The 17,944-nt window shown below is 40.4% G+C and overlaps 1 protein-coding gene across 5 annotated transcripts in view; it reads left to right on the top strand.

The window, feature by feature from the left end:
* The window catches only part of TDRD1 (tudor domain containing 1), a 48,181-nt gene extending 30,452 nt beyond the window's left edge, over positions 1-17,729 (top strand). For 2 of the 5 annotated variants that reach the window (XM_066619728.1, XM_066619729.1), the window contains exons 13-25: positions 1,327-1,434; positions 2,274-2,444; positions 4,645-4,896; positions 5,421-5,543; positions 6,795-6,905; positions 7,851-8,021; positions 9,784-10,035; positions 11,560-11,679; positions 12,071-12,184; positions 13,732-13,899; positions 14,688-14,897; positions 16,504-16,550; positions 17,228-17,729. In XM_066619728.1, coding sequence (XP_066475825.1) covers positions 1,327-1,434; positions 2,274-2,444; positions 4,645-4,896; positions 5,421-5,543; positions 6,795-6,905; positions 7,851-8,021; positions 9,784-10,035; positions 11,560-11,679; positions 12,071-12,184; positions 13,732-13,899; positions 14,688-14,897; positions 16,504-16,550; positions 17,228-17,317 — 1,937 coding nt within the window. In that variant the 3' untranslated portion in view covers positions 17,318-17,729. The remainder of the gene's footprint in view (positions 1-1,326; positions 1,435-2,273; positions 2,445-4,644; positions 4,897-5,420; positions 5,544-6,794; positions 6,906-7,850; positions 8,022-9,783; positions 10,036-11,559; positions 11,680-12,070; positions 12,185-13,731; positions 13,900-14,687; positions 14,898-16,503; positions 16,551-17,227) is intronic. The other 3 variants (XM_066619732.1, XM_066619730.1, XM_066619731.1) reach the window with 2 other exon arrangements.
* The last annotated feature ends 215 nt before the right edge of the window (positions 17,730-17,944 follow it).

Raw genomic sequence — 17,944 nt, 5'->3', positions numbered from 1 at the left:
CAGTTAACTTGAAATATAAACATTTATGCAGGAATAAAAATGTGAACATATTGCAGAACACTGAAACTTTGGCATGCAGGGAAGAGGTTGTTGAAACAAATTCCCTATTTGGAGTAGATGGTTTAACACTGAAAGCAACACTGGTCTAAAATTATATTACAAAACTATGCATTTACAATCTGAGTCACCACGTGAGCTGAGAAAACTAGTCTTTTTCTGTGCTACATATAGAAAAGGATTAAAACTGTTTTTAAATGACAGCTGAACTTATCAGGAACCTGAAAATTTGCAAATCAGAGAACCTGTGCACCCTATAACTCCTGTTTGTGCTTTGAGGTAATATTTTGGTTCTGTTGGAACAATGAAGCAGTTTAAAAGTATGTTCCTATTCCTAAAACGTTCCTAAAAAACGTACTCTAATTCCCCTACTTAAGTACAAGTTAGGTTCCAGGAGTCTGTACTTAAGTCAAAACATGCAATTCTTGCTGGCTCAGCACTATTGCACCTATGCAAAAGCATCACCGAAGAACATACTGCGCCTGCTTGAAAGTCAGTGCAGCCATTTGAAACTCGGCCATCCATAACTTGGGGAGCCAGTTTAATTCCAAAGACTTGCCTGAGGGGGAAAAGTATAACTTGTGATTACTTTGGCCCAGCAGACACCCATGACACAGAAAGTTGGTGTCTTAAGAATGTTCTTTGGTTTTAATGTTATTAAAAAATATTTTAAGATTTAATATTTTTATACTGCCCTTCCTCCAAGGTGTTTGGGGTGGTGTACTTGGTTCCCCCCTCCTTTTGTCCTCACAACAACATGGGTAGGTTGGGCTGAGAGATAGTGTTTAGACTGTAAGATTTCTGTGTTTGCCTTGTAAATAGAGCAGATGACAGCTATGGGGAGGGGGCCTCGATTTAACTCTCCCTTCCCTGCTTGGTAGTGGTAAAAGATGGCTGTTCTTTGTTCTTGCGGCGTTGCCTCCATTCAGGGCCCACATTGTCTCATACATTATTAATGCTCTACTACGCCTCACAGTAACTCATCCCTCCCTATGCCCAGTTAGCCTCAGCCACACTCACGGCTTTCTTCATCCTTTCCTTTTCTACCTCCAGAAATCCCCAGATTTTTCAGTGTTATAAAACTGTTTTTCCCCATTGTTACAGCAGGGACTTTTATTCAGTGCCCTGACCATAAGTTGGGTATTTGTAACTCAAATGTCTGTAAGTCGGGTACCTTCAGTATATGAGGAAGCTGGTTGATTTTTATATGCAGTGTTCTATAGCTTATTACATAACTTAATTTTCACACCTATATACCTATATTATCAGGCAAACTGTCTGAACTTCAGATATCCCTGCGTGAATATTGTGATGGAATCCCAACTAACCCATCCTTCCGTCCAGCAGTAGGGGACATGTGCTGTGCCCAGTTTACAGGTATGATGAATGAGGGAAGGTGTGAGGATGTGGTTGTATGCCTTTATTAACTTTTCTGAGGCTGAAGTAATTAAATGCATAGATGGTATGTGCTCTGGATTATCTGAAGGAATGACTACTGTCTTTGGTTTATCTGTATTGTCCAAATGCAGAGAATGAAGACTCTGATTTTCAATGGACTTTCTTTTTATGGGCCAACTATATATGAAGCTGCAACAGCTGCAGTTCTCAGATTATCATTTGTTTATTGATTGATTTATCTAGACGTTGATCATGTGACTATGGTTATTGGCACTTCTGAAACAGTTAGTGCCTTCTGTGAAATTGCCTTCTGTCGCGTCAGACCTTTGAAGCATCTTGCTTAGTATTGCCTTGGTGAGTGGCAGTCTCTCTCCCAGGTTTCAGACGGGTCTTTCCTGGCTCTACCTGGATAGGTCAGGGACTGGACCTGGGACCTTCTGCATGCAAAGTAGTTGCTTCAGATCTCCTTTTTCTGCCCTTGCTGTAGTTCATCTGAACACCTAGGGACAGTTACATGCTTACAATGCTGAAGTGGTAGGATCCCTGTTAACTGAATTGGTCCCCATGGGATTGGATAAATAACAGCAAATCTGTGTGCCTGTGGTGCGTATCTTGCAAATGTGGTGTCTGGCTGTGTGAGTAGAATAAACTAGCTCTGGTTGGCTTGACTAGTTAAATAAGACTTTTGTGGCATCACTGTGAGCCATTGCTTGCATGGCTGTAGCAACAGTCTACAAGATTGGGATGCTGCATAAAGATTATTTATAAAAGCATTGTACTTTATAATACATTGTACCCCTGATATTTTTATTTTCCAGAAGATACTCAATGGTATCGTGCATCCCTTTTGTCTTATACTTCTGATCAAACTGCTCTAGTGGGCTACGTAGACTTTGGCAACTTGGAAATCCTTCAGTTAAGTAGGCTTCGACCAATCACTCCAAAATTAATGGAGTTACCAGTGCAAGCTATCGCATGTATCCTAGCAGGTATGACACAAAGTGAATAAATGCAAATTGAGAATAGTAGATAACACTGAACATTTTGCTATTCAGTTGGAGTCTGTACTTAGTTTTCATTTGGCTTTTTGGGTTTTTCACTTTCTCATTTAAATTTGCATAGGTTTCTTAAGTATATTTAAGTATGTGTACCTATTTCCACTTGCATGAAGTCAACAAAACTGTGTGTACTACTTCAGTGGATATACTTCAGTAACACAGGGGATATATCTGACTTCAGTTTCTCCTCCAGCCACCAGTAAGGTGAGAAGCTTTGTAGGGATGACCCTTCTAAATTTTTTGATAATTAAACCTGGCATAATCAGTTATGTTCCTTCCTTGATGGGCACTAGAAGCTAAGTTTCATGTCCTTATATCTAGTTTCCTCCCCTTTATGCTGTTTTTTCTCTTAATTTTATGCTTGGGAGTTGCTATTCTAAAATATGTACCATGGGTACTTGCCTATAAAACGAGAGATTTGTGCCAATAAATCAATTGTAAATCATATCCTTACCTTATCTGTGGGTCAGGGGTCAGGACTGTTCAGGAAGCCTGAGAGCAAGAGGACAATGCAGATATAATTAGACAGCTATTAGTCTTCAGGGCAATGAGGCTGAAAGCTGCAGCCAGAGTTAACCTTTCAGTATTCCTGAGACAAAAGTAAGCCAGGGCTCAAGGCTTCTATTTAAATCAAACAAGCCTTGTTAATAATATATAATAATATACAGTATTTATATACCGCCTTTCTTGGTCTTTATTCAAGACTTTATTCAAGGCGGTTTACATAGGCAGGCTTATTAAATCCACGCAGGGATTTTTACAAATTGAAAGAAGGTTCTTTCTTTCAAGAACCACTACATTCAAGGTGTTACACTCCAATCTGGTTTAACATTCTGGCCTCCATCCTCCCACGCTCCGAGCAGATGGAACAGCTGCAGCTGCAGCTTGCCAGCTGCTTCAAGGTCGCACGGTGCCGGTGGCCTCGAACTGGCGACTTTGTGGATGTTAATCTTCAGGCAAATGACCAGACCTCCTGCCTTGTTCTCTTTGGCATGATCACACCTTTTGCACCGTTTTGCAAAACATTTTGCAAATGTTTGGCAGAGGTCTGGTTTTAAAACACCAGGATGTAATCCTTACTTCTGTCTGAAACAAAGTCCAAGGCTACAGTTCAGGGCACCATTACTTAAGAATAACACCCATGGAAAGAATGGGTCTACTTCTGAGTAAATTGTGTTGTAACTATGTGTAGCCGTGCTTGCTCACACTCAGTCCTTGTTGCTTGTGTCTCTGCTGTGAATTGAACTGTATACTCCCAGTCATGTGTTATAAGTTGTATGTTATATGTTGAACTTCTGGCTTCACACAGCAGGCATCTTAAAGAAGGATTTGATTAATGGTTCTACTGGTATGTTGTTTACAGTGCACTTACTCAGAAGTTGTGAAGAACAGAAATTAAAAAGTTAATGAATAAAAATGTATCTTAAAATTGTTTACTATATTTTTAACAAATTAAGAACATAAGAACAGCCCCACTGGATCAGGCCATAGGCCCATCTAGTCCAGCTTCCTGTATCTCACAGCGGCCCACCAAATGCCCCAGGGAGCACACCAGATAACAAGAGACCTCATCCTGGTGCCCTCCCCTACATCTGGCATTCTGACTTAACCCATTCCTAAAATCAGGAGGTTGTGCATACACATCATGGCTTGTACCCCATAAATTAGAAACTATATAGTTCTTAGGTAGCAATTACTGGTAAGTGATTTTTTCAGGATGTGGTCTTGGGTAAAATCAGACAAAATTATAGTCTGACACCTCCTAAGTTTTAAACACACACACACACACACACCCGATTTATTAGAGGGTCATAGAAAATTCCATAATTTTGGCTGAAAACCTGCCCTCAACTTAACCGTGTGATCAACTTATGCTTGAGTATCTGCAGTAACTTCTAGGATTACATGTAAATTAAGCAACTTCTGACATTTTAAGCATCAGTATTTTGTGTGTAAAATTGTTCAAAAATATACGGTATGGTGGCAAACATTAAAACACTTTGAAGATAATGAAGTCCTGATCCCAAGCATTGGGAAACTTTATTGCTGTTTACAAGGATAGTGCTTGGTAAAGAGTCTGGCTATGAAAAAACAAAGTATCTAGATCTTTAAAAGATTCTTTTTCTTTAAGGTGTAAAGCCAGTATCTGAAACATGGTCCACAGAAGCAACTTCCCTTATGAAAAAACTGGTGCAAAACAAAGTGTTGTCCATAGAAGTAATGGATAAGAAGGAGAACACTTTTGTGGTAGAACTTACAGATGAATCTGTGACTCCAGTAATAAGTGCATCTCAGTACCTTTTAGAGTCAGGATATGCAGTCAAAGAAGCTTCTGTCTCAAAAGTAATTGAATCAACTATTGAAACATTGCATGAAGCAAGCGGTAAGTTTATAAAAAGTTAAGTAGCTGGCACCATGTAATTGTTTTAGTTTTCACGATAGGTTAATAAAGGTGGAACTTTAGGAATAAGGCTAGACCAGCATTTCTCAAAGTATGCTCCTAGAAGCCCTTTCAGGGGTTCCACAAGCATACTGTAAATGGCCACCATCTGCTTAGTGCTGCACCATTCCGTGCATGCACCAATGCTGTGGGACTCTGATTCCATGCATGGGCTTGAGTGCTCCTCAAGAGAATCTACTAAAAGGCTCCGGAGACAAAAAGTTTGAAGAAAATCTGGGCTAGACTATTCTTTTTGCTTAAACATATTACTGTTATGCAGTATTGCATTTTTTACATAGCTTAATTACACCTACATTAGAATACTTGCACAATTTCTACCCGAAGTTCCTTTCACACTTCGTCCAGAGAGAAAATTGTTGAGGCTATTGATACAACAGTTAGCCACTACTCTAAGGACTTAACATCACTTCAGTTGTTGTTGTTTAAACTTTCTTATCTTTACACAGATCAAAAGCTGGAAAAAGTTGACTGGACCTGGGTGACTGTAACACCTAAACAGGTGGTGAATGTTGTGATGTGTGTGCTATGCAACCCCAGCGAGTTCTATTGCCATTTATTAAACAATGAAGGTACACCCATCCTGTGTCTCTTCTGTCTTTATATCCTGGTACTATATATCAAAAGCCTGCTTCAGCTGTATTTCTAGACATAAGCCTGACATTTTCACACCTGGCCTATTTCACACAGTTTTAAAAAGCGAGTGACACTGGTAACACCCACTTATAAAGATGCTATGCTGGGATGAATAGGATAGTTTGTTCAGCCAGTTTGCAGGCAGCTGCAAGTATTCCATAATTGTTTGTGTTACACAGCAGTTCTTGCAAACTTGGACTTGGGTAGAATTCTTCCACTTGTGCTACTCTGTAACCCACAGGGTTGACCTGACATGGACCCTTTGGAGGCAGTAGGAGCCCAGCTACTGTTGCCTCTGGAGAGTTACAGGTGCCCAGACCAGTGGATTTTATTATCCACTGATTTCAGCATCCATGAGGATTACAGAAACAGAACCCCCATAGATAACACAGGACACCTGTACTCTTATTTACTAACTTCTCTATTCCATTCTTCTCCTGTCCTGTCCTTGTTTTTTTAAAAATTGATGTGATAAAGTTGATCAGTACAAATACAATTTCGGGTGCATATTTTTAGTTCATAGTTCTATATCTGAACATTTTATAAATCATTTGTCATATTATGGGGGAATTTGATTATTCTCAAGCGATACTGCTGAGACCCAAATTCTAACCAACTTTCCAGCACAGACAAAGCTGTGCCAATGGGGCATGTGCTGCATCCTGCAGTTGGGTTGCAGTCACAGAGGCCTCCTCATCAAGGTAAGGGAGTGTTTGTTCCCTTACCTCAGAGCTGCATTACCCTTACCTCAGTGCTGGAAAATTGGTTAGGATTACATTCTAGGTAACTTTTTTTAAAATATTATGATCATCTTTAATCCCAGTTTGTGAGGTTTTAACTGATTAAGGCTGCAATCCTAACCAATTTTGCAGCACTGACATAAGGGCAATGCAACTCCAAGGTAAGGGAACAAACATTGCTTTACCTTGAGGAGGCCTCCATGACTACCCCCGACTGCAGGATGCAGCCCATGCCCCACTGGCGCAGCCATGCCAGTGTTGGAAAATTGGTTAGGATTGTGCCCTAAGCCCTCTGAGCTCAATGGGATGGACTGAAACATGTTTCAGATCACTCTTCATCTCCAAAATTGGAGCAACTAAACTATTACTCTGAACACATTTTTGATCACTGATTTTCTACCTCAGTGGATAGAATAACATACTGTTCTGTTAATCTTATTTTTGCAGACTTAAATGCTCTAAGAGAACTGAATTTATCTCTAATAGAATATTGTCGAAAAACAGCTCCTGATATTTCCAAAGTAACAGAGGGGGAGCCATGCTGTGCTTATTTCTCTGGTAGGTAAGCTTGTTTTTTCTCTGTTTTGTGGTGGTGCCTTGTGGAAATTAAATTTCTTTTTCAAACACAGGTCAACACTGTCTTGCCAAACCATTGGGAGAAGTTTGGTTGTGCATGTACAAAAATTTTGAAATTCTGACAGTACTGCTAAGGTCCAAACTAGACATAACTAGAGATGTTTGAAAACAGTGTTGTTTGCTCAGAAGTAAGTCCATCATGTTCAGTAGGACTTAGATCATAATCCTATCACCCGAGACAAACACATCTAGATGTAACATGGGAGTTCCATGTCTGTCTTTTTCTAATAAACAGCTGCAGTTCTAACTTCTGTCACCCACCCCAAGCTGATACTGGCCATAGAGGGGGAAACTTACAGATGTGGCTTTTGTGCTTATATTTTTTTCCCATTCATGACTTGGTTCACCATCATACCACAGTCCCTGTCCAGATGAAGGCCCCCCCCCCCCCCATGGGCTGCTCTTTAATGAAAAGCAAATATATTTGGGGCAGGGTTTGTTTGTGGAATTCCCAAGATGTTTGACCCCCGGTTTTAAAAGCAGAGGTGATCTGTGTTGAGGAAAGTCCTAACTATTAGTTCTGAATCCTAGTGTCAATGTGGTTAGTTCAGATTGTTTAGGTTTTCTTAATTATTTTTGTACTTACAAAACTTGTATATCTGGAATGACTAAATAGATCATGAAGTGAAAAGTATCTGTTTTCCTTCTGAATAAATGTCAGTATGTTTCTCACATTACTACAGAGTAACTTAATTTCTGGTTGAATATGGGTGAATATACTGTGAAAGATAGGTTAATGTGTCCAGTTTATTTGTACGTGCCTAACAAAGACAAAACTGTCTGAACCAAAATTCTTTTCTAATGAGAAATCATTTGTATGGTTGATGGATAGTACAAGATTCTTGTGTCCTTTTAAAAAAAATTTAGGAGATGGTAAATGGTATCGAGCTTTGGTGAAAGAAGCCACTTCATCTGGAACCTTTAAAGTGCAATTTGTGGATTATGGAAACAGAGAAGAGGTTACTCTGGATAAACTCAGACAGATTTCATCTGTCTTTCTGAGGCTTCCATTTCAGGCTGTCAGATGTCAATTAGCAGGTGAGAATTCCTTTACATTCTAGACATTCTGACTAATTGCAAATAGAATAGAAAATGAAATTGTAAATAATGCCAGTAATCTTACTAGGTTTCAAATTAAGCATGTTCTTTACAGTGTAGGGAGTTGGACTATAAAAGTTCTAATACTTGAGCATTCATTTTTAAACCATATTCCTGAACCAGAGCTCCAAATTATTTCATGCATATTAAGCATAAGTGCAGTCCTTTTAATCCAATCTTCCTTGATGGTCTCAGATACTGAAAAAGAGATTGGGCTGAGTGTTGCACTTTTTGCACTTATGTGAACACAGTAAAATAGTAAAATGGTGAATGTCACTGTATAATTATAGTTTTAGTGTTAAGAGTACAGTTTGCTTTGGTCACCTGAAATAAATATAGAATTGTTAATCTTCAGTGCACGTTGGAGCAAAGTGAATTAAGTTTTGAAAATGCAAAGAAATTTAGTAAAACAGGATCTGATCTTCTAAGATAAATGAGGGTGGTACAGTGGCTAAAGAGTTGGGCTTGGATGTGGGAAACCCTTATTCATGGTTATGAAGGCACCAAATGGTCCACTCCTCCATGTATCAGTTTTCCAGCTCACTACTGAGCAACTGATCGTACTTCATGGGGTTGCTGTGATACTTAATTATCAAACGGGACTGTGCTAGGCTAGGGGTGGGCAAACATTTTGACAGGAGGGTCACATCGTCTCTCTGACAGTGTCTGGGACTGTGAAAAAAAGAATTAATTTACATTTCAAATTTGAATAAATTTACATAAATGAATGTATTAGAGATGAACTTATATGAATGAATTTTACTGAGTCTGTTTATAATACACATGAGAACTATAATACAGGTATGTGGAACCACTTGAGAAGTATGAACCCTTTTGCCACACACACCTCTTGCACAGTAAAAACATACAAACCAAGCCAGAAACACATGGAGACATAAGTTGTTGAGAGACAATGGGGGGGGCGCATTAAATAATGCCCAGGGAGAAGCAGAAAACACATGGAGACTACAAAAGGCCTTGCTCTAACTTGGCCCCAAGCTCGCATCTGGTGGTCACGGGTCAGCGTGGGTTCCGATGGGCCAGAGGCTCATTGGAGACTGAGGGCTCCCCTGTGGGCTGAATTGGGAGTCCACAAGGGCTGCAAATGGCCTGTGGACTGGGTTTGCCCACTCCTGCACTAGACCAGTAAACATTGCTGTGTTTTTAGTAGACACTTGTTTTCTGTTGTCTCCCTTCTGTCCCCCCATTTCTGTTGTGCTTGCTCCTGCTACCATTCCTTTCATCTCTAGTTCAAACAAGGGAGAGCCCTTAAGAGGGTGAATTTATATTCTCAGAGACCTTAGAGAACCCACTGGGTGCTGCCTTGCTGAGGGCTGCAATGTCTTGTGATTGCTAAGCACTTAAGAAGCAGAGTTTGATGCATAAGTATTCAAGTTGCAAGCTCTCGGCACTTATGAGAGCAGGATGTATGAGTGGGAAAAAATGCTTGGTTTCTGCCCACCCCCTGTCAAAGCAATAACGGTCTGAATTTTATGTGGCGGCCTCAGTTTGGAACTCTGGATTCCATTATGCTTTGAGAAGCTTCTGGCACAAGCCAGTTAATGTTTACTCAGACATAAGTTTATTATCCTCAGTGAAATGTGCTCCCTCAAATGTATGTGGAATTCTAGCCTTAGTGGCTTCAAGGGTATGAAGTATCATAAGAGTGACTAAAGGTTACTCCACTATGGTTGTTCCTCAGGTATCAGTCCCATAAATAAGGAATGGACGACAGAAGCCTCAGCAGCATTTCAGATGAAGACAGCTGGGAAGAAGCTTCAGGCCCAAGTAGTTTCTTTAACCCTGGATGGTGCTGAAGTAGAGCTTATTGACAATTCTACTGGCAGTCCTGTAATGATCAGTGAAATCTTAATTAATGAACATATGGCTTTGAAAAGGGTGTTGTCAAAACAGAATATGTTGCCAGGTAAACTGGCAACCAGTCATTTCCAAGGTAACTAAACTTGCTAATGGTCTTGAATGGTATGAAATTCCACTCAAGGACTTGTCTGTTCCTTAAGGGATAGATTGTAACACTTGTGGCACTGAACATGCTTGCCAACGGGCAGCCCAATCCTGAGCTGCCTGGAGCTGCAGAACCCAGCAGCTGCACAAAGGGCTCCTGCCAGATCCAGAGCCTCCCGTGCTACCGTGGGAGGCTCTTCAGGAGAAGGGGACCTTCGTCCCCTTCCCTGGGGTAAGGGAAGCAGCCCTGCAATGGGGCTACTCACTTCAGCAGTGACTGGTTGGTCACCGCTAAAGTGAAGATGCTCGTGTAGGGTGCACAGCCCTGCCCAAGCGCCCTGGATCCTGCGGAGCTCGGCTCCGCAGATCCACCTCTCCCCTGACACACCTCCCCCATGCCCCAGCCACGCCTCCCCGGAATGCCTCCCCCATGCCCCCAGACACACCCCCATTTCCCGTTCCGTAGCCTGGCAATCACAGACACTGCTGAGCCACGGAACTCAGGCGCCCACCGCGTGCTGGCTCAGCGTTGGCCAGAGCTAAGCCATCTCTGGTAGGAGCCCGACAGTAAGCCCGGCTGTGGTCCACACTGCGGAGACGCAGTGTAGACCACAGGATTGGGCTCTAAACCTGTGCCAAGTTATTTTCAATTTAGTAATGACAAAAAATGTACTATGTCACCAAAAATATGTTTTGACAGACTTAGGGCGCGATCCTAACCAGTTCTACTCAGAAGTAAGTTCTCTCTTGTTCAGTGGGGCTTACTCTCAGGAAAGTGTGGTTAGGATTGCAGCCATAAATTTCTAAACTATAGAAATAATAAAAAATTTAACTCTAGGTAGATACTTTGGAAAAACAAAAGATAATATACTACAGCAGGGGTGTCCAAAGTTTTTGGCGGGAGGGCCACATCATCTCTCTTACACTGTGTTGGGGACCAGGAAAAAAATAATTAATTTACATTTAAACTTTGAATTAATTTACATAAATGAATATATTAGAGATGGAACTTGTATGAATGAAGGAAGATAGCGCAGGGCCTATAAAAGACCTTGCACAAAGCAAGGCTGGCCTTTCCTTTGCTGCCACTGCTACTTCACAGACATGCAACAGCAAGCAGCAGAGGGAGCCTTCAGCTCGCGCGGGAGGTCAAATAGTCAGCTCTTGCACTGAGTGTAGTTGCATCGGGCCAGCAAGGAATCCAGCAAGTCTCTGGCAGGCCAGAGGCTCACTGGAGACTGAGGGCTCCTTTGCAGGCTGGACTGGGGGTCCCCAAGGGCTGCAAATGGCCCCTGGGCCAGGGTTTAGTCACCCCTGTACTACAGTAACTTGCATTTCAAAATGAGAAGCAGTATGTGGTATCCATTAAGAATTGTTCTCTCCACAATGGGCCATGCCGTGTTGTACAGAATTACACTGAATTTTGGTTAATGCTAGTTCTCATTCCTGAAACATTCATTATGTGATTTACTATACAGTCTTTACAGAACTTTACCGATGTTCATATTTACAGAACTGTCTTCACACGTACAGTGGACAGCAGCAGAAGTTTCCGTTAATGAAACTCTATCTGTCCGTGTAGTAGAGGTGATAAATCCCAACTTATTCTATGCGGTGCCAATAAAAGCCAAAGGTAGGAACCAAATTAAACTAAACTCACAAACGCAATCTTCATGAAGCTTCATTTTGTAGCTGCACACAGTTCTGCATCTGTACTGACAATGAGCAAACAAATATATGGACAAAGGATTTGAGAATGTTTTGGAAATGGTAGTTTTCTTATTTGCAACCAACCAATTAATGTTGAGAGAAAATGTTGGTGAATTTTTGCAGAATAATTTTGTTAACTGAAACTTTTTGAGGAAATTCTTCAGATTTCCAAATTTGACTGTATCATTATGCAGCATATGTTTCCCCAAGAAACAAATTTTGTTTACAGCATGAAGAAATAGCTGTTTAAGCATGTGTGTTCTCATAGGCAGTCCTGACAGCATGTGTGTTGGTACCATTTTCTCCCATTTTAGTGGATCCACAAAAGCTCCATAAATTGATGATTGAACTTGCTGATTACTGCAGCTCTCAAAATGATCGTGTATTCAAACCAAAAGTTGGTGATGCCTGTTGTGCCAGGTTCTCAGGTGAGAGAATTAACATGGGGAGACAATTGAAACTTGTAGAAAGTGTTGATGTCATAGAGTTGATGACCTTTGACTGAGTCTCTGCATGTCTACTCAGAAGTAAGTCCTCCTGAATGTAATGGAACATAACTCCCAGGTGAGTGTTTGCAAGATTGTAGCCTTAAGCCTTCAGGGACTGACATGGCTCAAATGAAGTTCAAGTCATTTTGCACAGTCATGTTTTTCATGTGGTAATGTCATCTATTGAATGATAGCTCAGTTATATGAAGTGGCATTACAGATAATAAATCTGTACCATTTGTAACCCCATAACTGTAGTAACTCTTGGTAAAGGCAAGTTGATCAAGTGGTAATCTTGGTAACTTCTGCTGTAGTATGACTGCCTAAAATGAATTGGACAGACTGACCTTTAGTGATCTTAGGGAAGCTGTTCCCTTTCATGAATCACCTAGGACCTATATAGCCAAATGTTAGTGCATCCAACTTATAAATTCCTTAAATTAAATAAATACCCCACCTTTTCACCCCACTTAAGGACCCTCAAGGCAGCTTACAAAATAATTTATCAGTACAATAATGGATAAAACAATGCTAAAACATTAATGTAAAATCAAAACCATAAAAACAATTAAAACAAGACAATTGGATCGTAGTTAAAATGTTTCATAAAAAATCGCTCACCCCCCCCCCCAGTGTCAGCATTGTAAAACTTCCCTAAATTTAAAAAAAAAAGTCTTGAGGCCCATCCAAAAAGATTTCAAAGAGGGAGCTGTTCTCAATTCCAGGGGGAGAGAATTCCACAGATCATGCACCAACATCAAGAAGGCCCTATTTCTTGCCACCATCTCGTTTACCTCTACTGGTGGCGGCACAGTTAGAAGGCCCCCCTCTGATGTGAGAGGGTGGATAGAATTATATGGAAAGGGTGTGGGATGATTGGACTGTGTTAGGATGAAGGGTGCCCATACCCTTGATCCATGTACTAGGATCTGTTGCCATACAAGCCGAACCACCTTCAGCAGTGGTGGTTGCTGCTAGCTGGGTTAAGAATCTTATCGAACTGACACAGATAAAGATGATACAGAGAGGAGTGGTGGCTGTGTTTCTGACACTTGCTTTATGAGTGAGTAATCTTCATCTGCGTTTAAATTCCTGCTGGTAGAACAATGAACATGTACAGACCCGTTGTAATAACACTTCTGTGTTCAAGAGATGCTTACCTACTTGTGGTTGGGCTCTCTTTCTCCTTGTTTTTCTTCAGTCAAGTGGTGTGACAGTACTGTGTGTTTCAAATTCATGACAAGTTTTTGTAGATGCCAGAAAACACAGCATTATTGAAGGAAACCCAGTGAATGTAGTCTCCAAATCTGCTACTCAAGCTGTGCAGATTGAATTTGACATACAGTATTGACTTTGAAATGGGCTGCTTACTGTTTTCACAAGATTCAAGATAAATGTCCAAAAGCAGAAAGATGTAGACAAATGTATTGATGCATATTATGGCAAGATTCTCAAACTTAAGTGTTAACCCTTGTTCACTTTATTAGGTGATGATCATTGGTACCGTGCTGTAATTCTGGGAATTACGGTGTCAGAAGTGAAAGTGGCATATGCTGACTTTGGAAATGTGGAGATGTTGCCGCTGTCTAGATTGCAACCTATACCTGCCTTCCTCCTGGAACTACCATTCCAAATATTTAAGTGTTCTCTTGCAGGTAGTTAACCAACCCGTGCATTAGCCATATAGTAAATGACATGAACATGATTCCCTATTAACATTTTCATACAGTTACCAATGTATATACAGGGCCTTAAATCCCAACGTGCAAAAAGCAGTACTAGTATTATTTCCTAAAGCAATTGCATGTAATACTTTTAGTTGAAAATATGGATAGAAACATTGCAGATAAGAAACTTTTATGAAGAGTTGTCACTAAATCCTTAATGAACTCAGAATAGATTCCTTAGATTTGCCTTGAGTGCCATGGAATATCATTGTAGTTTCCCACAAATAAAATGGAAATATCTATATATATTCAGTTTGCCTCTGAAAACGGGTGCCTTGGAATAACAGCAGTGTCCAAGTGAAACCAGTGTTCCATCAGAGTGTTTGATACTGACTGACAGCAGCTGTCCAAGATTTCAGACTGGGAATGTTTGTCATACCTGGAGATGCTAGGGATTGAACCTGGGACCTTCAGCCTGCAAATCAGATACTCTTCTATTGAGCTATAGCCCCCTCCCTGTTATCATTCATGTGCTTGTCCTTATCTACATAAGGTACAGCTACATAAACTGTTCCCAATTTGCCCTACTAAGTTTTTATCCCCTTTTAATTATGAGCTGTTTTGATTTCAGAGTACATTCGTACAACCTTCTTCAGAGAGGCTGCTTTCTATGATTCTTAATTTGTATTTTAAGTGTAAGAGGATGAGCATTGTGAACTGTCTTGACATTTCATATTAACCCAAGTTGAAATTTTTAAGGTTTATCTATTTTCTAGGGATTATGGAACTTGATGGACAGTGGCATGAATCTACCACAGAGAAACTGAAAAATCTCGTATTGAATGAGTGTGTAGTAATTACAGTGAAAAACATTAGTGAGAGCATTCATGCAGTAACCGTCAACAGAAATTTTGAAAATGATACTCTGAATGTAGCTGACCAGCTTGTTGTTGAAAACTTAGCAAAGTATAGCAACAGTGGGCCTGGTAAGTACTTTATTAAACAAAGATTCTTACTTGTGTGTTCATGAACATAATTTGTCTGCTTCCTGATTGAATTCAGAATATTCTAACACATGCAGATATGTACTGTGAATATTCTAACTGCGCAAGCTGAAAATCACGCTGTGTTCATTCTTGATGCTGTTTTGCTTGCTAGTGGAACAAGAAATTAATGCTTGATACCACTGTGTAGCAATCCCCAGGGTCACACTGAGAATTTGCTGTTCTCACCCTTTAATTATGTTGACACACATACAGCATGCTCTGACATACATGTATCTTGTGTCCTTTGAGCTGCACCATGATATTAGTCACCATTGCAAGCCTTCCACCCAACTGTTAGCTTGCTGATGGCCCTCAAATTGGGTTACTTTAAAGGCAGGGTAGCATTCCTGCTGATGTTCTGCTTAACTTATCTTCATTTCTTTTCCATTCACATCCCCGTGCAGTTACATTCTCAAGTTATTTCTGGGTAGCTTTTTGACTGAGGCAAATTGGTCTTGATGTTAAGAAATAGGATGGTTTAATTAACAAAAAAAATTTACTGAGAATAAAATGGAACAAGGGCCTCAGCTCTGTACTTCAGGACAAATGGCAAAAGTCAAGAGAAAATAAAAACAGGTTCAAACTACGTGTCCCTGTTTGGTAGAGGTAACTTAAAACATTCAGCAGATGTGTTCCTTCAGCTGGAGTGGAAACTGACCAGTTTAGACTATCAACTGGCTGGCAGCATCAGCATTCATCTGCACTGGGCTCAAGAATCAGCCTTGCACCTTAACCCTTTGTCTCATATTGGGATTCTTAGGCCCCCAAGTTCTCATAGACTGGCTTAAAATAACTGGAGTTGGCATCCTTCAGTCTCAGAAGACTATGGTGTCACGCTCTGGTGGTTCTGGAACAGAGTGTCCTCTCCAGTGCGCGAAGCCTGGGTAGAGTAGGTATGGAGGATAGGCTGTTACCCATGCAGCAAATCCCCCCTCTCCACGTCGCTGAAATGGTCCAATGGAAAGGCAGAGGCCAATACGGTTGGTTCCAGCGGCGTCGCAGGAGTTGCCAGAACATGACTGTGTTCAGCCATGAACTGCCTCAGGGACTCCGGCTCCAGATTTTTCCTCGAGGTTGACTCCTGAAGCCTTTTCCGTAACTGGATGTAGCCACAAGGCAGTGGAGGTCTTAAAATAACAGACCTTCAAATTTTCTGCTTCCAAGTCAGATGGGTTGGCTAGACCATTAACCAAGTATGAGTTATGCCCAAAAGGGATCTAGGAAGTTTTGGTCAAGGCTATCTTCCAGCAATACCAGGGAATCACAGGACTCCAATTTACATTTGAGGGATGATTCTACCTGCAGTATGAGCACTGGACGGGATGGAGGATGGACAAAACAGGAATTTGGCAACCTGATATCTAGGTCAGCTTCACTGTACTTTGGGGGGGGGGGTGATTTTCAGGAGATTAGTGCTTGCTTATGATGTTCTTGCTAAGAAGTTCTTAAAGTGGTTTACATAGCAAAAGGAGTTGATAATTTCCTTCTCTGAAAGGGTCCACAATCCATACACTCACATATGGATATGTGTGTTTCTTCCTCATAGAATGTGCAAAGAAAGACAAATGTTGCTGCACAGAGTTAAGAAAGCGAGTAAGTTTCATTCCAAAACTCAAGTCTTTTTTTGTTTCAAAGTATTGGTCACTTGCTGAGCCCCTGAGATTGGTTGTGTGTTAAGACTACTGTCATATATAGTTCAAATGTCACTGGGCATGTAAGATGAACTGTGTTTCTCTGAAATTTGGGGAGCAAAATTGAAATTGTTCATTCCATCATATGTTGTGGTGTTTTGAGATAAGATCACGAGAAGTTGAGTTTCAGGATTATACCTTAGTTGGATGTAACTTTGCTGTAAAGAAATTAGTGGAATAAATTTTAATCCCAATAGGAGCCTGTGATGATAGAGGAGAAGGAAATGTCTAGATGGAAGTTTCATGCTGCCAACTGGGAAAGTTTGTGCCCTTTATATCCTTTTAGTATAGCATGTAGGTTGTATCCAAGTAAATCCTGACAAAACACCATTGAAATCAGTGGGACAGTAGCTCTGACTAACCAGTCATACTGATTTCAGGGGTTCTTACTCAGGATTCACTTCTGCTACAATCCATAATTTATGCAAAAAGGAAAGTAGAGTCTGAACAACAACAGAACACCACATGTCATGGACCAAAAATTTGGGTAACTTTTCTGAGTAAGTTGTTTACAACTACTACCATGTACCCTGAGAAAAGACTGTACCATTAAAACTAAGACTTTCTGAACTCCCACAGGTGGCAAAGCTTGAACATGTTCTTTTTCTTCTCATAAAAGAGCACTTCGGTGAAGAAAAACTAAATGAGAATTTTGCCATTGGCTTATAAAAAATGTAGATTGTACCCAGTGTGTATTAAGACTGTACTGAAATTGCAAAATGTTAAGATTCAGAAGCTGTAAAAGGAAGACAGCCAACTTTTATGAGAGCTGGATCTGATGATGAAACGGTGGAATGTTAACATCTTGGGCACAACTATAATACTATTTTAGACTAGTGTTTTTAGTTCTGTATTTCATTTTGAAGCACAATACTGGCCTCCAGAAGAAGTTCAGGGAAGTGTTTAGTTCTTACTCCATCGGTGTAGCTCATTATTGTTTACCAAGTTTAAGGTTTTTTTAAACCTTCATTCATTAAAAAAAAGAAGCAACCTATAAAGGCTACAGATATTTGGTTTAAATTTTGTCTTGTATTAACCTTTTCATCTAATTTGGAATTACAGAAATTGTGCTTCATCATGTCTTGGGACTTCTTCAAATAGAAAATATTGATATTTTATTTAATTAGCTAATAAAACAATTTTTCATTTCTGATTTGCTTGCCTCTTTTGTGGAATTATACCTCTTTGCATCACTTGATTTAAAAGCTTTTTGCTCCTGAACAAAGAGAATTTGAGTCTCAATGTAACTCTCTGAATTTGTATTATGCCACACTTTGTGTTACAAATACGTTGATA

The sequence above is a fragment of the Tiliqua scincoides genome, chromosome 3 (assembly GCF_035046505.1).
Source record: "Tiliqua scincoides isolate rTilSci1 chromosome 3, rTilSci1.hap2, whole genome shotgun sequence".
NCBI lineage: Eukaryota > Metazoa > Chordata > Lepidosauria > Squamata > Scincidae > Tiliqua > Tiliqua scincoides.
Note: the sequence above shows the minus strand (reverse complement) of the source record. Positions and strands in the feature narration are given on the sequence as shown.